This window comes from Notothenia rossii (genome assembly GCF_949606895.1).
Source record: "Notothenia rossii genome assembly, chromosome: 5".
Classification (NCBI taxonomy): Eukaryota; Metazoa; Chordata; class Actinopteri; order Perciformes; family Nototheniidae; genus Notothenia; species Notothenia rossii.
In genome coordinates, this window is record NC_136903.1 from 33,146,785 (window position 1) to 33,169,374 (window position 22,590).

The window sequence follows — 22,590 nt, forward strand, 5'->3', positions numbered from 1 at the left end:
GAAGTGTCCTGTTCTTCGACATTTGAAATAAATATGATGCATACATTTGCAAGTTAGTAGCTAATAAAAGCATACAAAGACAGAAATGTATCATTTTTTCTTTAATATAAATGTTTCTTCTGCGCGTAAAGTGTCGGTTTCAGTTGGATTATTTGTCACAGTTGCTCCGATCAGATCGGTCTCCTCCATTTTGCAGATTATTTACGATTTTTTAATCCACATAAACACATCGCCAAAATCCGGTTTACTTTGAGCATGTGTTTTAAACAGTTGAATCCCTTTGTGAATTATTTCCACTTGCACCGTCCTTTAATTTCTTGATACAGCGGGCATCCAAATTCATTAATCCTGAGTCCAATAACCAACAAAGTCACTCCAATAGTGCTCCTTAATTACGCTTTCATTCTCCTTTAATGAAATACTTCACATTCATCCAGTTTGTGACAGTAGTTTTAGCATTTTTGAGACTTTTAAACTTTAATTACCGCTGTTGCCGTGTGTGTGTGTGTGTGTGTGTGTGTGTGTGTGGGGGGGGGGGGGGGGGGGGGTAACCGCTGTTACCAGGCACGGCTGTCACTACCCGATCTGCCCCCCTGCCCGATCTGTACTGCGCATGTGCGAGATGGTCCGCCATACTGGACAACTACATACGGCAACTGTAATAGGACACTTCACACAGTGGCGTTTGGCAAAGCAGAAAAAGAACACAAAAAAACCGGGAGAGATGAGTTATTGTTATGACAACGTGACTTCACTATTATTTAACAACTCTTTTTATTGGGTTCTTTTATTTGGGGTTAAGTACATTGTCAGAATAAGTGAGACATAGATTTAACTTCTGTTAGACAGCTATATGCCATACATTTTTGCATACATTCACAGTAAATATTTATTCAGTATGATAACTGCCAAACAGAAGTTAAATCCATTTTCTTTTTGTGCTTTGCCAAACGCCACTGTGTCAAGTGTCCTAGTTGGGTTGCCGTACGGAGTTGTCCAGTATGGCAGACCATCTCGCACATGCACAGTACAGATCGGGCAGGGGGGCAGATCGGCAACAGCGATAATTAAAGTTTCAAAGTTTTGGGGGGTCGCAAATTCCAACAGGAGTCATTTGGGGGGGCCCTGGGTGAAAAAGGTTGGGAACCCCTGCCCTAGAGGACGTGATGTCCACCCCCCAATTAAAACATGTTCTTACAATTCTGAATACATTTGAAGCCTTTTTGATGTATATTACCTATGTCAATAAGTTTCTGTTTTTGTAGTGTATTGGTCTTTTGTAGAGATTTATACATTTATTTTGTATACATTCTATTGTGTATTTCTTGGATACTCTATTGATCGTTATCTTTTCTACTGTACGATTCTCTGGCTGGGGTTGGACGGGCCGCCAGATAAAATCTCACCTAGGGCAACAAATTGGTTTGAAAAGGCCCTGGTGAAAGATTTCTTAGCCCTCTCTCGGTTTCCATATTTCTCCCGCATTTCTCCCGATTTCTGACAAAATCAGATTTACTCACAACTGTTTCCACTCTGACTTTATTACAGCTACACCATTGTTTGATTTCCATGGTTGCACGTCTCTTTAGTAGTGCGCACAACTAAATAGTCACAGAAAAACAGAGCAAGTATCGACAACTCCGACCCTCTGCTCACTCCTTTCCTGGTCCAGCCCACACATTGCACTCAGAACTAATTAATGTTAATATAACAGCTCCCCCCCCCGTGGTGGTTTTGAAATGCTCCCGATTTCTGAGGTCTCAAGGTTGGCAAGTATGGTTACGCTTTGATCCGAAATGAGAGTTGACCGAAGTCTTTCAAGATCTGCAGGCATTTTTGGGCCGGAGTCAGCCCGGTCTTCTGTCATGGAGACGCTCGCGTCCACAGCAGTGTGGTCCGCCGTACTAACTGTCGGCTTCTTTCGTAGATCGTAAGCCATTAGTGCGAAGACAAGTACAGTTACAAGTCCCAGGTTAGTAAACGACGTGGATTAGTAGTTGGAAAGTGGTATTCCTGCAAGTATAAACAGATACGTTTTGAAAAAGATCAAGAGCCATCCGTTTAGCGTGCGTTCCCCTCACATGCTAAAACCGGGAGTCCCGTTATCTCTTATTCTTACAACAGTATAGCTTTTAGGAAATGAGAGCCAGGGAGGATGCATTTAAATTTGAATGTACACATTTGTATCTGTATAAAACAATAAACCTGAACTTGATAATGGCACAAAGAGGCCTTTTATTCAGATTTGTTTATTTATTAGGTATGCAGAAATGTTACCAGTTTTACCGTAAATTAAGCAAACATAGAATTTCACATGAATTAATTTATAATTAGTTTATTTAGATGTCACTTGATTTAAATATACAGTATAAAGAGGTTATGAAGAGTCGTGGATCCTTAGTCGTGGCCGATCGTGAACTAATTAGACTGAAGACAAAACAAAGCAAAACGTAAGAATTAAGGGTTCTAATACTTTGAAAAAAGCTAACAACCCTGAAGTCGGGAATAAAAAAAAAAACATGACATTTTTTTGCTAAAATAATGCATTGTTGTCGTAAAGTTTGCACTTGCTCCGGGCCTTGCCATAAAAAAGGAGGTATATGGAACTGGGCCCTTGTAGACTGCTGTGACGTCGTCATGACGACAGAACTGACAGAAAATATCAAAGTAGAATTTGATGATGCAACAAAGCTCTGATGACATCACGGAATGTGATGTCATCAAACCTATGAGTGCAGAAGCCTGACTGGCAGTATTGCAACATTTGCAGCAGACAGGTTGCACCTAAAAAACAGACACAGTAGTTAACAACATTCAGTTGTTTATTAGGCAACATGACAGACCAATTTGAGAGAGTATTTGTTGAAACAGCAGGTGCAGAACAGCTGAGAAGCCTGGTTAAGCACTTAATAAAAACAACGCAAGAAACTGAAACAGTTTCAAGAGACAATTGTGTACTGAGTAGACAAGTAGAAGTGCTCCAGATCAAAGAAAAAGAATACAAGTTGGTTTTAATTGAGCTGCGAGATGTGAAGATACAGCTTAAAAAAAGACTAGATATTTCCAAAGCATTGAAAGCAAAGCAGGAAGATTTCTTACAACAAGCGGCGCAACTGGACATGGTGACCAAAGAAAGAAACTCCTTGATTAAGATCTTGCCATACAAGGAAGAATGCCTTCTATTGAGACAACAAAAAAGGGACCTGGAAGTGACAATAAAAAATAAGGAGAAAGACCAACGGGAGGAAATCCATGTTTACATTCAGGAGGTGGAAAAGCTTAGGAACCAGACTAGGAGAATGAAGGAGAAGGGAAGCCGACTTCAGGAGGAAAAAACTGGACTTCTGGATGAAAGAACCAGACATCAGGAGGAGAAAAACAATCTTCATAAGGAGATAGAATACAACCAGAGACGGGAAGAGGACCAATCACTCAATTTACAAAACAGGTGTTCATTGCTAGAGGAAAGAGCGTATTGGGCCAGAGATAAGGTAATGGAAATACATCCGGGACGTACGTTTGCAGCTCTAGGCATGCCTGGGACACACATAAAGATAACGCCTGAGGAAACCGAGGCGGACCTGAAGAACCGAGAGTTAAGTCAAATGTTGAAGGCCCATTGCGATCAGCTGGATAAAAACAAAGAAATAATTCATGAAAAGGAGAGGCAGTATGAAGAGCTTAAGGACCGCACAGCAAGACTGCTGCCTCCAGAGAGGTTCGATATGATCCCAAAATACCAGTGTGTTATTAGAGAGCAAAGTCAACAAATCAAGGCATTAATGGGACAAGTTAACTTTCACCAAACAAAAGCCGAAGAGTACAAGGGGGATCAGGAGAAAATAGTGGAGAAGGCAACAGCTTACCAAAAGCTGTACCTGAAAGAGAAAATGGAGAATAACAATTTGAGGGAATTGTTAAAGGAGGGTGTCACAAAGCCTGACAACAAATATAGCGCTATCCAGGTCCCAGCTGGCACTAAGGTGTTGCAAAAGCAGTCCAGAGAAAAACATGTTCCCACCAAGATGCCTAGCCTCAAATCAAGTCTTGCCTGCCTGCCACCAATCACAAAAAAGTCCCAGCAGGTGCCTGAGGTTAAATTAGATCACATCTGGTCAACTGCTATCCCAAAAAAGGCAGTTCTCAAATCTGATGAGAAACCAGACCTACCCCTAACCAGGAAAAGATACTCTACTTATAGCCTTCTCCCACCCATCAAGCCTCTGAAGGGGCAGTCATCAGCATGTCAAAGGAAAACGTTCATGACTGAACCAGACTGTGACCCCACGTTAAGTGTTTAAAAAACAAAATGAATTTAATTTAAAGTTTAGTTTACTTTAAAATAGTAAAATCGGTAATATATATTTGACATAACTATGTATTTATATTTAATTTATATTTATTAATAATAATTGAGCAGAATTCAAATGAATTTATGCCAAAATAATGTTTAGATAGTCGTGGATGTGGCTGTGGCTGGGGTCCTGAGTCGTTGATCTTGAGTTGTGGCTGTGCCTGTCACTGTGGTCCTGAGTTGTTGATCTTGAGTTGTGGCTGTGCCTGTTGCTGTGGTCCTGAGTCTTGGATCCAGAGTTGTGGCTGTGCCTGTGGCTGGGGTCCTGAGTCGTGGATCCTGAGTCTTGGCTGTGCCTGTCGCTGGGGTCCTGAGTTGTGGCTGTGCCTGTTGCTGTGGTCTTGAGTTGTGGCTCTGCCTGTGGTCCTGAGTTCTGGCTGTGGCTGGGGTCCTGAGTCGTGGATCCTGAGTCTTGGCTGTGCCTGTCGCTGGGGTCCTGAGTTGTGGCTGTGCCTGTTGCTGTGGTCCTGAGTTGTTGTTGTGCCTGTCGCTGGGGTCCTGAGTTGTGGCTGTGCCTGTTGTTGTGGTGGTCCTGAGTCTTGGATCCAGAGTTGTGGCTGTGCCTGTGGCTAGGGTCCTGAGTCGTGGCTGTGGCTGTGGCTGGGGTCCTGAGTCGTGGATCCTGAGTCTTGGCGGTGCCTGTCGCTGGGGTCCTGAGTTGTGGCTGTGCTTGTTGCTGTGGTCCTGAGTTGTGGCTGTGCCTGTCGCTGGGGTCCTGAGTTGTGGCTGTGCCTGTTGCTTTGTTCCTGAGTCATGGATCCTTAGTTGTGGCTGTGCCTGTTGCTGGGGTCCTGAGTCGGGGATCCTGAGTCGTGGCTGTGCCTGTTGCTTTGTTCCTGAGTGATGGATCCTGAGTTGTGGCTGTGCCTGTTGCAGTGGTCCTGAGTTGTGCCTGTTGCTGTGGTCCTGAGTCTTGGATCCTGAGTTGTGGCTGTGCCTGTCGCTGTGGTCCTGAGTTGTGGCTGTGCCTGTCGCTGGGGTCCTGAGCTGTGGCTGTGCCTGTCGCTGGGGTCCTGAGTTGTGGCTGTGCCTGTCGCTGGGGTCCTGAGCTGTGGCTGTGCCTGTCGCTGGGGTCCTGAGTTGTGGCTGTGCCTGTTGCTGTGGTGCTGAGTTGTGGCTGTGCCTGTCGCTGGGGTCCTGAGTTGTGGCTGTGCCTGTTGCTGTGGTGCTGAGTTGTGGCTGTGCCTGTTGCTGGGGTCCTGAGTTGTGGCTGTGCCTGTCGCTGGGGTCCTGAGTCGTGGATCCTGAGTCGTGGCTGTGCCTGTTGCTGGGGTCCTGAGTTGTGGCTGTGCCTGTCGCTGGGGTCCTGAGTCGTGGATCCTGAGTCGTGGCTGTGCCTGTCACTGTAGTCCTGACTTGTGCCCGCTTCTGTGGAATCAGCTTCCAGTTTGTGTTCAGGAGGGAGACACCCTAACCGTTTTTCAATTGCGCTTTAGACCTTCCTTTTTCTTAAAGCTTATTGTTAGGGCTGCCTAGAATCAGCCCGTGGTTTTGCGGTTATAGGCTTAGACTTTCGGGGGACACCTTACTAATTTATTCTCTTTCTCTGTATACTCTCATGTCTTAAATGGACTTTAAAATAGTAAAATTGGTAATATATATTTAACATAACTATGTATTTATATTTAATTTGTATTTATTAATAATAATTAAGCAGGATTCAAATGAGTTTAGGCCAAAATAGTGTTTAGATAGTCATGGATGTGCCTGTCGCTATGATCCTGAGTCGTGGATCCTTTGTTGTGGCTGTGCCTGTTGCTGTGATCATGAGTCATTGATCTTGAGTTGTTGCTGTGCCTGTGGCTGGGGTCCTGAGTTGTGGATCCTGAGTCATGGCTGTGCCTGTTGCTTTGTTCCTGAGTCATGGATCCTGAGTTGTGCCTGTGGCTGGGGTTCTGAGTCGTGGATCCTGAGTTGTGGCTGTGCCTTTCGCTGGGGTCCTGAGTTGTGGCTGTGCCTGTTACTTTGTTCCTGAGTCATGGATCCCGAGTTATGGCTTTGCCTGTTGCAGTGGTCCTGAGTTGTGCCTGTCGCTGTGGTTCTGAGTTGTAGTTCCTGAGTCGTGGGTGTGGCTGTCACTGAATTGTGGCTCCGGCTGTCACTGTGTTCCTGAGCTGTGCCTTATTCTATGGAATCAGCTTCCAGTTTGTGTTCAGGAGGGAGACACCCTAACCATTTTTAATCGCGCTTAAGAACTTCCTTTTTCTTAAAGCTTACCGTTACGGCTGCCAATAATCAGCCCCTTGTTTTGCTGTTATAGATTTAGATTGTCACCTTATGTATTCATTATTTTTCTCCGTCTCTGTATACTCTTATGTCTCCAATATGTATGGTACTAACCCAGCTTCCCAAAAGTTTTTTTGTGTCTGTCACCTGGCAGGTTATCAACATTGAAGGCTAGTCGACGCTCACCTTACTACTTCTTTGCCGACACCTAGATGATCCATCTTCATCTTCTCCTTATATATATATATATATACAAATGCATTTTTTTCAAGCATTTGGACTATCTATGTTGTTGTGATAATGTGTGATATTGTGCTGTATGAATAAACTTTGATTGATTAATAATACACAGATATACTGGTCTTCCCTACACAGGCCGACGCAGGAGATTTTAGGGGTTGACCAAAGAGAGCATATTCAGCCAGAAAATCAGTAATTTTAACATAACTTATTGGAAATTAAATGGATGTTATAAGCACTTCCTTTCTTGACCCTTCACCAGTACTGCTTTAAAATGTATCTACATATGTATTTTTGATATAAAAACATGTACTTTACTGAGCTCAAGTTAGGAAATGATTGGGTTACAGCAGCAGCAGACTAATGAAAAAATAATTTTAAAAAAGGAAATATATCTAGTGTTATTGTGCTGTGAGGCATTTTTCTTAACTATCAACAGTATTAGAACCAAATATTGTTCCAGGCTCACTAAGCACTAATGTGTGTGAGAATGCATTCAAGCTGAGACATGCAGGATTTCAAGATGGCGCCTGTGTCTGCATGCCGCTCCCTCAGCTCTCTGCCTTTAGGTATCCTGTTTTTGTTTTATGTTTGTCAGAATGTGTCTGCTCTGCTTGTCGATCGCCAAGCTCTCCTCCACCTAAGACCCTCACTGGAGTTTATACTGCTGCCCAAACCTATATCTGGCAACCGTAAATCAACTCCCCCCCCCTCTACTGCAGATATTCCCACCTACCTGCGCCGGTTGCCCTGCATCCTGCCCAGGCCCGCCGCTCCGCATACGCAGAGCACGCAGAGCGCGTAGGGCCTCAAGTACCTGGCGGGGGCCCCCAAAATTAAGGTTAAAAAAATGTCATGATAGTTATTATATTATTACATTAAATAAATTATATAAATTAGTTATGAACAGGCCCACCGTTTTTTTTCTTAATTGTGTGCCTTTTATTACTCAATTTGGGCAAATTAGATGTGTTACCTTATCTATACACCCCCCCCTTCCTGAAATGGTACAGTCTTCATCGGAGATATGTGGTTTGGTGTGATGCGCCAGCGCCATCACGGGTGGTGGACACAGGTGGTGGAGCACCCTCCTGCCTGACGTTTTCCAAGTTAGACCTGATAATTGCTGGATTTTAACAGTGAAGAGAAGAAGAATGGCAAGTAAAAGGCCATATGAATCTGGCGCTGAGAAGAGAAAGAAAAAAAAACAGAGAGATGACGCTCGTTCATCCCTTGCTGGTAAGTTCGTGTTTTTGGTCTAATTGTTTTGCTAACCTGACTTTCAGTGATATTGCTGCTAGCTAACGTCAGCAACCTAATCTAGCGATCATGCCGCCACCAGCCGGAATATTTTGGAAAGGTTTAATCCGCCGGCGCACCCGGTCGCGGGTCCGAGTCAGCAGCAGCCGATGCTGTGTCGGAGGAGGAGGAGGTGGTGGAGGAGGGTGAAAGTGAGGCTCCTGCTGCCATGGCGGAGGAGCGCCACTGGCGCGAGGAGCGCTCCTCGCGCCAGTGGCGGCAAATACGGCGGCCCCCTTGCAGGGTTTATCCGCTCCACTCAGTGTCATTAGTTAGACAGGAGCAATGAACTGTCAGCGCATATAATTAATCATACCTTACAGAATACCACTGATATTCACGCGCTTTTTTTTTCATACGTGTAGCTATGATAAAGGACATGTTTTGGCGTGTTTTATTATTCACAGTTGGCTTGACAGTCATATAATATTTTGATATGCTATAAGTGACCAGACGTCCCCGATCAAAACAGGGAAATAATCCCCGAGGAGGGAAAAGAAAGGGTCAGCTATTTTTAAATAGAAGAAACAATATATGATTAGGTAGGGTTATATATACATATACAGTATATCCTACATAAACAATGTATGAATACATTAGATATCTATATATGTTAGGAACAGAGGTGGGTAGTAATGATAAATTGTACTTTTAAGAGTAATTTTAATGACTTTTTTTATTTTTACTTCAGTAATTGTTCTAAAATAACAATACTCTTACTTAAGTAAAATTGTTAGCTACTCAGCCCACCTCTGAGTATTATGTATGTATATATATTTATATATATATATATATATATATGTGTATATATATACATATATGTATATATATATACATATATGTATACATACATACATACATATATGTGTATATATATATATGTATACATATATACATATATGTATACATATACATGTATGTATGTGTATATATATATAATACTACTCTGAGTATTATATATATATATATATATATATACATATATGTGTAGGCCTATATAATACTCAGAGGTGGGCTGAGTAGCTAACAATTTTACTCAAGTAAGAGTATATAATCATAAATAATAAATAAAAAAAAGTGTGCTACCTCAACGCACAATGGTTCATATTCCAAGTCTGTCAAGCAAAATCGCTAAGCTAAGAATAATTAAATATATATATATTGCAAAAAACGGACATATTCATGTTTGTTTATTTCACCTCTCCTTTTTCAAATATGTGTTCTTAAGTGCTGTCATGTACCACCTGGCATTCCTCTATCATACATTTGATAGTGTGTGACTTGCAGAAGCATTTTAGCTTGTAGAACAGTGCCATATTCATAAAAAATGCTATTGATTTGTGCTATGGTAGCCCATCTCGACAACGTAGCATAACTCAACAGATAGGCTATAAATAGAATCCCGCCCATAATTTGAGAATTTACATACACAGGCTACTAGATAGCTATGAAATAATGAAGTGGTTCACTGATTAACAGCAGACTTAAGATGGTGCATATGATGATGTTTTGAGTCACTTTTTATTCTAATATATATTCAAATTTCTTTATTAGGATAAACCCCTTGAGGTGAATCACCTCGTTTTCAAGGGGGTCCCAAGAAAACAAATAACAAACAAGTACAACATACAAACAACATTCACACACATACATCGGAAGAAATAACCAAGAAATTACAAACATTCAGCCTAAGCATACAGCACATGGTAATACATTATAGACGGTTACATTGAATGCATATCATTGGGTAGAGTAAAGTAGAGTAGCTGTACTATATATACAAAATCATAACAATAAAGACTTAGAAATAAAGACTTAGAAATGGGCAATAGGTGGGTCATCTCATGAGGAGATGGTGAAATAAGATGGAGCCTCAACAACCCTTAAACAATAAATAAAGTACTTCAGGTCATACAAAAACATTCAACCTTGAGGTGAGACGACAATGCACGCTTGAACAAAGTCAGAGTAGGGAGAGATCTGATGGTAGCAGGTAAGTTATTCCAATCAGCAGGAGCTTTAAATTTGAAGGCTCTTTTGCCAATGTCCTTTTTAACTAGAGGAACGGTGAAGAAGAGCTGAGAGGTATGTCTAACTTGGTGGGTTGATGTAAAACGAAAGAGATACTGTTTCAAATATGGGGGATAATTAAAGTTGAAACTTTTATAAATGAACTCAAGCCAGTGCAAATGTCTTCTCAAATCAGGAGAAGGGAGATTGAGGTTTAGGTACAGTGCACAGTGGTGTGTATGGAAATCACAACCAAGAATAAATCTACACATTCTATTGTAAGCAATGTTTAGCGGGGCTAGAACAGATTTCGGAGCATTGAGATAAACAACGTCACAATAGTCTAATAAGGGAAATAGCAGTTGGGTAGCAAGTTTTTTCCTAACTTTTAAGGTAAAACAGTGCCGAGAGCGGTAAAGAGTACCGAGACCAAAGTTTACTTTATGCAGTATATGATCAATATGAGGTTTGAATGAAAGGTTAGAGTCAAGCCATACCCCTAAATATTTAAAACTGTCAACTCTATGCAGAATTGTACCATCATTGCAAGAAATATCACATGAGCCAGTCAAAGATTTGAGTTTGTGTCGGGTACCAAAGATCATAGAGAAGGATTTAGTTTTGTTCAAAAGTAACTTGTTCTGGAATAGCCAGTCTTGCAGGAGGGTGAAATCTGACTGGAGTGAAACTTGAATTTGAGAGAGATTTGGTTTTGATGTGTAAATAACGGTATCATCTGCATATAGATGAACATTACAGTTTTGAAAAATGGAGGGCAAATTGTTTATATAAATGGTGAAAAGTAGTGGTCCAAGTGTAGAGCCCTGAGGTACTCCACTATGCTGTATAAGGAGATCAGAACTTTTCCCATTCAAAATAACACACTGTTTTCGATTATGTAAATATGAGCTAAACCAAAGTAATGCACTTCTAGAAAGTCCAATAGCATATAATTTATCAAGTAGTAAATAGCGATCAACAACATCAAAAGCTTTGGTAAGATCAATAAAGATGGCACCAGTTAACTCCCCTCTATCAGCTGCAGAGAACACATCATTTGTGAATTTAAGTAGGGCAGTAGCTGTAGAATGATTTGATCTAAAACCAGATTGAAGGGGTGTGAGAATGTTGTTAATACTAAGGTATAGTGAAAGTTGGTTAAAGATTATTTTTTCAAATATTTTGGCAACAGAGCATAGGATGGAGATAGGCCTGTAATTATTGCAATCAAGCTGATCACCACTTTTATGAAGAGGAATAATACGTGCATATTTCCAGATAAGTGGTAGTTCGCTGGAGACAAGTGAAAGGTTGAATAAATCAGTAAGAGGGTACATAATAATATTGGCGGCTAGCTTGAGAAAACGATTTTCAACCCCATCAAGTCCAGCACCACTGCTTACCTTTAATTCACAAATTACTTTCTGCACTTCAGTTGGTCGTATTTTCCGAAAGGAAAAAGAACTGGTACAAGGTGGCATATTACCAGGAGAACTGGTAGTCGGTTGACTGTCAGGGAGAAGCGAGGAGCAGACAGACGAGAAATGATTGTTGAAGACCTGGGAAATAGATAGTGGATCATGTAGAATATTGCCATCAAGCTTAATTTGATTAATTTGATTAATTGAATGTTTTTCAGAGATGTTAGTAATTGTTTTAATTTTTCTCCAGAATTCTTTGGGATTTTTAAAGTCACCAGTCAGGCATTCTCTGTAGTAAATAGCTTTGGCATTAGAAGTTTTAGTTTTGCTTAGATTTCTCAGTTTTCTATATATTTCCCAGTCAGCATTGTCTCTTGTCAGATGGTATGTTGTCCATGCTTTGTCCCTTTTCCTAAAGAGGTCAATAAGTTCAGGACTGATCCAGGGGAGATGTCTACCCTTTACCTTAATAGTTTTCCATGGTGCATGTTTATCTACTACTTTTGTGAACTCGGAGAGAAAAAAATCCCATGCATCTTGAACATAAGGTATTAACTGAAATCTGTCCCAGTTAATAGCAAGTAAATCATTCAAAAATAAGTCAAGATTCAGTTTTTTATATTGTCTGATACTAATCAACTTAGGGGGCACTTTCGGAATTTTAATTTTCCACACACAGTAAACAACAAAATGGTCACTAAAACTGTCTGACATGATACCAGACTTGGAAAATCTGTCAGGATGAGAAGCCAGTATCCAGTCAAGAAGAGTTTGAGACCGGGGTGTAATACGAGTAGGCTCTTTAATAAGTTGAGTTAGGTTTAGATTATTTAGTAGATTTTTTTCTTTAGAGCATGATTTATCAAGCCAATTTTTGTTAAAGTCACCAAGTATTATTAGTTCGCCTTTCTGAGAAATAGAATTGATGGAATTGATGGTGGAGATTATATTATTAAAGGAATCAGCAGGGGATGATGGTGGTCTATATACACTTCCAATGATCAGTCGCTTGTTTTCATGCAGTGTGATTTTAACAAAAATACATTCAAAAAGATAAGCTTCAACAGGGGGAGTAATCAATTCAGAAGCGAGCTCTGCTAACACAAAAATGGCCACACCTCCACCCAATGAGACTCTGTCAGATCTGTATAAATTGTAATTTGTCAAATTAATTTCATTATTTGATATATGACTACCTAGCCAGGTCTCCGAAAGTGTGATAATGTGTGGCTTATGCATAATGACCCATACACGAAGCTGGTTAATTTTTGACACCAAACTCCTGATATTAAGATGAATAATTTTTAATCCTTTTGCCTCATTCATAAGGTTTCAGTAACATAGGAAATAGCAGTGTTTTGTGAGTACAGCATTTGTAGGCTAAGGTCAAACTAGATGCAAGGCTGAAGTCTATTTTCGAATTAATTAATAGGCAGAAATCAAAATCCCGATCATACAAGCACACACAGCCGCAACAAAAACAACAACAACAACAAAAACAAACAAACATTCCCCACAAGAGGCCCATCAGGCCCAGGGGCTGATCCCCAGGCAGTCCCATGAGTGAACAAACTAGCCAGAGATAAAGTTTACAAAAGAAATACAATAAAAACAGATAAAGTAAATAAACAAACAAACTTAGGAGAAACTCGAAACTCGAGTCTGCATTCAGTTAAATAAATGTGTAGCTTAGAGAGGAGTATCACCTGCCACTACTGACAGCACAAGTCACGTGAGGCAGTTTAGCCAACGGCAAGACCACATTATTCTGACGTCAGATAGAAACAAGGAAGTAAACAAAGACAAGCATGGACTAATATGACATACCAGCAGCTGGTGAGTTCGGTTCGGACATGAAAGCCGCTTCAGCGCGCTTATGACAGGTGAAACTCTGCATTTTGCCATCCACGGTGACACACAGTGTAGCAGGATACTTCATGAAGTATTTCATCCGGCCACGGAGGTTGCGTTTGACTGGGTCAAAGAGACGGCGCTTGTTCATCACCTCGACACTGAAATCAGGGTAGATGGAAATGATCGAGTCATGGAATTTAAGTGTCCCTTTCTCCCTGGCGACACGGAGGATCGTCTTCTTGTCCTGAAAATCCAGAAGTTTAATCAGGATGCTCCTTGGTTTAACGCGGGGATCTGGCCGCCTCGGGAGAGTGGTGGGAGTCCGGTGAGCCCTTTCAATCTTCAGCGGCGATGGGAAGTTCTCCTGCCCCAGGACTTGGTGGATCAGCTGGGTCATAAAACGGACCATGTCTCCTGATTCTGCAGACTCAGGTACTCCAACAAAGTGAAGGTTGTTACGTCGGCTGCGGCTTTCTAGATCCTCAACTTTGTTTTTAAGTGTAGTATTGACCGACTCCATTCGTTCAATGCGGGTCGTGAGATCAGTTATGTTGTCCTCGTTAGCTGAAACACGTTGCTCAAGCAGATCGACTTGCTCAGACAGGATGGATAGTGAGCTCTGAATTGTATCCAGAGAGGTTTGTATAGGGTCGATCTTTGTGTCCAGGTGAGACAGCATATCAGCTCTCACCTGATGAATGGCGGTCAGCAATGTTTGTAGCGACATTTCGCCTCCAGCTCCAGCCATTGTATCAAATAAAGTAAATAAATGTCCTGTTAGGCGACGGCTAACTTGTAAGATAGTTTGGATGAGTTAGAGAGGCGATCAGCAATCAGTAAGCTACTATGGAAGCAGTTTGGCGGACTCAAGCTTCAGACGTGTCACTCACGACGCGGCCATCTTGAATGCAACATTGATCCAATATGAGTAGTGTGACATGATATTTTTGTAATCAGAAAACCCTAATGTTTTGGTATTTTTATTTAGCTTTTGCTAATCACATTTTTTTTGTATTTCAAAAATATTCACAGGGTCAATGCTAAAATATGTTCAAGGACCAACGCGTAGCCAGGAGGAAGATTCAGATGATGAGCAACCATCCACAAGCAGTGCAAGCAGCCAACAACCCCAGCACCCTGAACAACTTCAGCAACTGTCCAATGTGTCTGAAAGCTCCAGCTCAGTACCATCCACAAGTTCAGGTACACAACACACAACTGTCACCTCAGAAGGTGTTCTATCCACACCCATCACCCATCTTCAAGCAGATGACGAAGAGATGAATGTGGCATCTCCAACAGACCCCGCCCTTTGGCCCAAAAATATTTCAGACACAGACAGGGTAGAGATAATAAGAAGAGGACCATTCAAAGTTCCAGCAGATTTCTCTTTTCCAAAGGGCCCAGATGGAAGGGCATTTCACACAAACCTCCAATTTAAATCCCTTCCCAATAGAGAAAAAATGAAAAGAAGCTGGCTTGTCTACTCCCCAAAGACCAATGCTGTGTTCTGTTTTGCATGCAAGCTGTTTGGGTCAAAAACCATAAAGCTGACACAAACAGGCTATGGCGACTGGTCTAACATCAACATTCGCTTGAGGGGCCATGAAGGTAGCCCAGACCATACCAAGTGCATGTTAAAATGGAAGGAACTGGATATGCGTCTGAGGAAGAATTTAGCCATAGACCAGCAGGAGCTGGCCTTAATGGAGGCAGAGAAGAAAAGATGGCAAGATGTCATGAAACGGCTGTTTTCAATAACTCTGTCTCTAGCCACCAGAAATGTGGCTTTTAGGGGCTCTTCTCAAACTCTTTATGAAAAAGACAGTGGGAATTTTTTGAAAGAGGTGGAGCTGCTGGCTGAATTTGATTCAGTTACAGAAAGACATGTGGCCAAAATTAAAGATGAGGCTTCCAGAACGCACTATCTTGGACAACAGACTCAAAACGAAATAATAGAGATTGTCTCCTCCCAAACAGTTCGAACCATTGTGAAAAAAATCCAGGAAGTCAAATATTATGCCATCATCCTTGACTGCACCCCGGACATCAGCCACAAGGAACAGATGTCCCTGGTGTTCCGCATTGTTGAATTGGTACCCAAGCCAGACATCAAGGAGTACTTCCTTGGGTTTTTGAATGTGGTCGAAACGACAGGTCTCAATCTGTCAAATGTTGTTCTGGAAAAGTTGAGGGAACTTGGCATTTCCTTCGATGATTGCAGAGGACAGTCCTACGATAATGGAGCCAATATGAAGGGAAAGAGGCAAGGAGTGCAGGCCAGACTGCTACAACTGAATTCAAGGGCAGCGTTTGTCCCTTGTGCTGCACATACAATGAATCTGGTCATATCAGATGCTGCGAAGTCATCTACGGATGCAATTGGCTATTTTGGATACCTTCAGAGGCTGTTTTGTTTTTTCTCAGCAGCCATACAGCGGTGGGACATCTTACTCAAACATGTGAAGTTGACACTGAAATCATGGAGTGATGTCAGATGGGAAAGTAGGCTGCAGAGTGTCATAGCTGTACGAAGTCAAGTAAAAGAAGTCCGAGAAGCTCTCTTGGAAGCAAGACAAGCTGTCACTGAACCTATTGCAAGGTCAGAGGCTCAAAGCCTGGCAGAAGAGGTTGGCTCATTCAGATTTCTGATCTGCACCATTGTTTGGGCTGAAGTTCTTTCAGTCACCAACCAAGTGAACAAGCTGCTGCAGTCATCATCAATGCAGCTTGATGTTGCAGCCAGACTCATTGAGACTGCAAATGCCTCCCTGACAAAGTACAGGCAGTCTGGGTTTTCAGAGGCCATAGCAACTACCAAGGAGCTGTTTGAGGCTCTAAACATTGACCCTGAGCTCAAACAGAAGAGGTTGAGAAGCACAAAAAGGCAGTTTGGCTATGAAGCTTCAGACGAGCCCTTCAGTGATGCAGAGAAGAGGCTTGAAGTTGAATTTTTCAACCGAGTTGTAGACTCCGCTCTGATGGCGCTGCAGGAGCGGTTCGAGACCCTGAGCCAGGTGAGAGACACATTTGGACTGTTACTTGATTTTCAGAAAGTACAAGGGATATCCAAGGAGGACCTGCACAAACACTGTATCAATGTGGAGAAAACTCTCACAGATAAAGGTGAAGCTGATGTTGATGGACTGGAGATGATGCAGGAGATAATCAACCTCCCTCAACTGCCACCACAGACAACTGCCATGGAGATGCTGACCTTTCTGCATGACAGTAACCTGCAAGAAGTGTATCCAAATCTTTGGATTGCTCTAAGAATTTCTTTGACCCTTCCAGTTACAGTTGCCTCAGCTGAGCGCAGTTTTTCCAAACTGAAACTCATTAAAACCTATCTACGGTCAACAATGGGACAAGAACGCCTAAGTGGCCTTGCTGTCATTAGCATCAATGCTGACGTGGCACATGGTGTGTCTTATGATGACTTGATCAGTGATTTTGCTGCCAGGAAAAGTCGCCGTGCACCTTTGTAAAACCTCCTGCAGGAGCGGTTCGAGACCCTGAGCCAGGTGAGAGACACATTTGGACTGTTACTCGAATTTTCAAAAAGTACAAGGGATATCCAAGGAGGACCTGCACAAACATTGTATCGATGTGGAGAAAACTCTCACAGATAAAGGTGAAGCTGACGTTGATGACTTGATTAGTGATTTTGCTGCCAGGAAAAGTCGCCGTGCACCTTTTGTAAAGCCTCCTGCAGCTGTGGAGAATTTAGTATTTGCACACTATAAATATTTTGATCAGGACAATACTGCACTTTAAGGTAGTTTTTGGGTGTGTGAAAAATAGTTGCATGTGTGTGTTTGTTTCTTTTTATGATGCTGGCTTTCTTTTATACGTTATTTATGTGCATAATTACTTTCGTTCATCTTTTTAGCCTGCAGTTGTTATTATATTATATTGTAATGCTGCTGTTAAGAAAGTTTTGTATATATTACTTATATTTATATTACTTTGTATATATTTATACTGATGGTTCTGCTGTTGTAGCTGTAACTTATTTTTGTATTTGACATTTTGTTTATATGTTTATATTTCATGTCAATTTTAAAATAAAAGGCGAATGTTTGAGTGGGAACTTAGTAGATTTTGTGTGTGTTTGGCGGGGGGGGGGGGGGGGGGGGGCCTCCCTGACTATTTATGCTTAGGGCCCCCAAAAGCTTAGCAGCGGCCCTGATCCTGCCCCACCGAAAGCGCTTTAGACGACAGGGAAAGCCTGGTGGCGCGCTTGTTCATCAAAAAGCACACCTGACGGCTTCTTCCACGCATCAGATGTCATGACCCTCCCGCTGCACGCCATCCAAGGGTTCGGTGGATTCCCCCTGTCTTTCCGGAGCTGTGGCCTCTGCTGGGCCCGCTGGCAGCTCCTCCTGCCCGACTGACTGCTACCGGTCCGTGCGGCGTTAAACACGCACATCTTCGTCAGCTGAGACGCACTACACCTTCGGCCAGCCCGGAGAGAAAACTCTGCATGGCTTTGCTAAATGCTAGGTCAATAGCAAACAAGACGTTCCTGTTAAACGACTTCTTCACCTCTCATGATCTGGATTTAATGTTCCTGACGGAGACCTGGGTCCACACCGGCGAGTATGTACCGTTTTCTGAACTTCTTCTTCCCTACTGTACTTTCTTCAGCTCCCCGTGTACCACCGGTGTTCCGGATTAACTTGTTTCCCGATCAACTTGTTTCCCGATCAACTCGTTTCAGTGGGGTGCGTGGCTTTCGACTGAAATACACGTTTCGATCGCTTTCTTCTGTCGTTTACATACATCTTTTGGTATATTTGGCTTCTTAGGAACACGTTGATGCACATCCAGTACCAGTGTGTGAGGTTGTGATTACGATGGCGATATCCGGACGCGAACAGCGAGGACTACAACAAGACAAACGAGTTGCTCGAATAAATCATTTAAACCAGCTATTGTTGCCAGACTTATTACGGAATATCGTTGTTAATGTCCAAGTCCACATACCTTCAGACAGCCTCCAAGTGAAGCACACGGTGTTTACTCACAGTTTGAAAGCAGCGTGGAGAAGTCTTCATCTGTGTTAAACTGTGATCCTCCCAGGGAACTGGGACCCGCCCACGTTAAAATGTGACCCGCCCAGGTTAAATTGTGTTACGATTTTTGTGGCTATCTACCAGCGATCATGTTTAATATGAAATACTAACCACACATGTATCCCTTATAAAAACGGTATTGTGCAGCACTCATCCAGATAACATGTGACTGTTACCTGGTTTTGCAAAGATAGCAGCAGAAATTTCATTGGTGATATTTAGACTTTAAAATGCTGCTTGGTCATGAGAGTTGGTGTCGGCAAACAATATTACGAATCCTCTATTCAAACATAATATTCAATGTGCATCGATATGAAAATAACAAAAAAGTTCATGCTGGACTCAAACCCGAGTCCCAACAGTAAAAATTAATCATGCCCTGCGCGTTACGAGTGCGCCACAAATTATCACATCTTAATAAATCACCACAGCTCATCTTGTTACATTAACATTGTCAACAAGTTCTAGAAAAATGCAACCCGACATCATATTGATAATAATATATGATACAAATGTAAGACTGACAACAATAATAGTTAGTAAAGGATTTATTGATGTGAATGTTTCGAACAGTGAATACTTATTGTAGATCGCTTTGGATAAAAGCGTCAGCTAAATGCAATGTAATGTAATGTGATGTAACAGGCATCAACACAGCGACTGGATTTATTGTTCTCTGGTGATCTGTTAGGACGTGTTGAATGGAGAAGTCTTCATCTGTGTTAAACCGATCCTCCCAGGGAACTGGGACTCGCCCAGGTTAAAATGTGACCCGCCCAGGTTAAACTGTTATGATTTCTGTGTTAAGTGTTCACTGTTCAAAACATTCACATCAATAAATCCTTTACTAACTATTATTGTTGTCAGTCTTACATTTGTATCATATATTATTATCAATATGATGTCGGGTTACATTTTTCTAGAACTTGTTGACAATGTTAATGTAACAAGCTGAGCTGTGGTGATTTATTAAGACGTGATAATTTGTGGCGCACTCGTAACGCGCAGGGCATGATTAATTTTTACTGTTGGGACTCGGGTTTGAGTCCAGCATGAACTTTTTTGTTATTTTCATATCGATGCACATTAAATATTATGTTTGAATAGAGGATTCGTAATATTGTTTGCCGACACCAACATTCATGACCAAGCAGCATTTTAAAGTCTAAATATCACCAATGAAATTTCTGCTGCTATCTTTGCAAAACCAGGTAACAGTCACATGTTATCTGGATTAGTGCTGCACAATACCGTTTTTATAATGGATACATGTGTGGTTAGTCTTTCATATTAAACATGATCGCTGGTAGATAGCCACAAAAATCGTAACACAATTTAACCTGGGCGGGTCACATTTTAACGTGGGCGGGTCCCAGTTCCCTGGGAGGATCACAGTTTAACACAGATGAAGACTTCTCCACGCTGCTTTCAAACTGTGAGTAAACACCGTGTGCTTCACTTGGAGGCTGTCTGAAGGTATACACAGATGGACTTGGACATTAACAACGATATTCCGTAATAAGTCTGGCAACAATAGCTGGTTTAAATGATTTATTCGAGCAACTCGTTTGTCTTGTTGTAGTCCTCGCTGTTCGCGTCCGGATATCGCCATCGTAATCACAACCTCACACACTGGTACTGGATGTGCATCACCGTGTTCCTAAGAAGCCAAATATACCAAAAGATGTATGTAAACGACAGAAGAAAGCGATCGAAATGTGTATTTCAGTCGAAAGCCACGCACCCCACTGAAACGAGTTGATCGGGAAACAAGTTGATCGGGAAACAAGTTAATCCGGAACACCGGCCGTGGTGGGGGTATAGCTTCAGTGTTTAGAGCTAATCTGCAATGCCGTTTGCTTCACCCAGTAAGTAGCTATGCTAGCTTCGATTTGCAGCTTTTTGAATTGAACTCAGCCTCGCCTATACTCTGCGCAGTCGTGTATCGTCCGCCAAAGTACAATAATGATTTCGTAACTGACTTTTGCAAGAGCAAGTCTAAACCTCTGGTTAGGGATTTTTTAAACCTCCTCTACTCTTTCGGTCTTATTCAGTCTGTGGCTGGCCCAACACACGATAAAGGACACACCTTAGATTTAGTATTATCGTTTTGGATTGCCCCTGCGCGTTGTCTGCGCTCAATTAACCCCTTGACTGCCTCACAGTTTTCAGATGCTTTTAATACTTATCCGGTTTGTAAATTAGAGGTGAACTGTGCTTTTAGTGCGGATGAGCTTATCTCTTTGTTTGATTCGACATGCACACTAATACTGGATTCCGTTGCTCCTTTTACTCTTAGACGCAATAAAGTTCTCTCAGAGCCGTGGCTAAATGATTGTACTCGCGCTTTTAGACGCGCTTGCAGGCGTGCAGAGAGAAAATGGAAAAAGGATAAACTCCATGTCTCCTTAGAAATTCTTCGTGCTTGCCTTTCCGATTATCAGACGGCAGTCAAAGCAGCCAAAACAGAGTATATTTCTCTGTTAATCTCCAAAAACAGCCATAAACTTCAAGTTCTTTTTAATGTCCTCAACTCGATCATTAATCCTTGTGATGCTTCTCCAATTGTGCCATCAACTACTCTGCGATACATTTCTTAAATGTTTTATCGAAAAAGTATCTGCTCTTAGGCTAGCCTATACTAGTGCTACCCCAGATCCTGCTCCCTTTTTGTACCCAGCTGTCCTCGACCCATTTTGAGCCTGTATCCCTCTCTTCTCTCTCGGATGTAGTCAATCACCTGCGGCCGACAAACTGCACCTTAGACAGCATTCCCTCTCGCTTCCTTAAAGATGTTTTTGAATCAGTTGGAGCAAGTGTTTTATTGCTTGTAAACACCTCTCTTAGCTCAGGATGTGTCCCAGCTGCCTTCAAACATGCCGTGATTAAGCCACTACTTAAAAAGAAAAATCTCGATCCCTCCATTCTCGCAAATTTCAGGCCCATCTCTCAGCTACCCTTTTTATCTAAAGCCCTGGAGCGAGTAGTCTACGCCCAGCTGCAGTCATTTTTAACCACACATGGCATCCATGAACAATTTCAGTCTGGCTTTAAACCTATGCATAGCACTGAAACAGCCCTTTTAAGAGTTTTTAATGATCTGCTCTTATCCGCCGACTCAGGTAGCCCAGCTGTCTTGGTGCTGTTAGATTTAACTGCTGCCTTTGACACTGTGGATCATAATATCCTGTTGTCACGGCTTGAACAGTCCGCAGGCATTACAGGCTCTGCCCTTGTATGGTTCAGGTCTTATCTGACGGACCGTAGCTTCTCAGTGCAGCTAGGTGCCTTCTCCTCTGCCAAACCCCCCCTTACCTGTGGGGTTCCCCAAGGCTCGATTATGGGCCCTATCCTTTTTCTATTGTATATACTGCCCCTAGGTTCAATTCTCACAAAACATAATATCCCCTTCCATTGTTATGCTGATGATGTACAGATCTATCTGCCTCTCAATAAAAAAGGCCAACTCACTACAGCAGTTGAAGGACTGCTTAACAGAGATTAAATCCTGGCTGAGCCAAAACTTCCTCACCCTCAATGAGAGCAAGACCGAGGCCATCTTTTTTGGACCCCAACCAACAGTCTCCCCGGTTGATATTCTGGGCTCTCTCAATAAAAATATCCTCCCCTCTGTCATGAACCTTGGAGTGACTTTCAACAGCGCCTTTAAATTTGATAAGCAGGTTGGCACTGTAGTCAAGACCTGCTTTTTCAAAATACGACCAATGGCTAAGACCAAGTCGTTTTTATCTTTTAAAGACCTAGAAAGGGTTATTAACGCCTTTGTTACCTCGAGACTGGATTACTGCAATGCTCTGTATGTGGGTATGGACCAGGCCTCAATTAGACGCCTTCAGCTAGTTCAGAATGCAGCTGCACGTCTTCTTACTGGCCATAAAAAGCGTGACCATATCACCCCAATTCTGGCTTCATTGCACTGGCTTCCAGTTCGGTTCAGTATAGATTTTAAACTCCTTTTATTTGTTTTCAAAGCCCTAAATGGGCTAGCTCCTGCTTATATAGCCGAACTCCTCCATCGCTACCACCCAGGCAGAGCCTTAAGGTCGGCTGATCAGCTGCTGTTGATAGTGCCTAAGACCAGGCTTAA

At 42.2% G+C, this 22,590-nt stretch overlaps 2 protein-coding genes across 3 annotated transcripts in view; one reads left to right on the forward strand and one right to left on the reverse strand.

Moving 5' to 3' along the window:
- The window catches only part of LOC307039081 (uncharacterized protein), a 40,390-nt gene extending 21,896 nt beyond the window's left edge, over positions 1-18,494 (reverse strand). The window contains exon 1 of one of the 2 annotated variants that reach the window (XM_079680857.1): positions 18,394-18,494. The gene's annotated coding sequence lies outside the window, so the exon portion shown is untranslated. The remainder of the gene's footprint in view (positions 1-18,393) is intronic. The other variant, XM_079680858.1, reaches the window with a different exon arrangement.
- On the forward strand, positions 14,452-16,892 carry LOC307038794 (zinc finger MYM-type protein 1-like; the record flags this gene model as incomplete). Its single annotated transcript, XM_079680470.1, has 2 exons — positions 14,452-14,607; positions 14,931-16,892. The coding sequence occupies 2 exons, from the start codon at positions 14,452-14,454 to the stop codon at positions 16,890-16,892; spliced, it is 2,118 nt and encodes a 705-aa protein (XP_079536596.1).
- Positions 18,495-22,590: the final 4,096 nt, after the last annotated feature.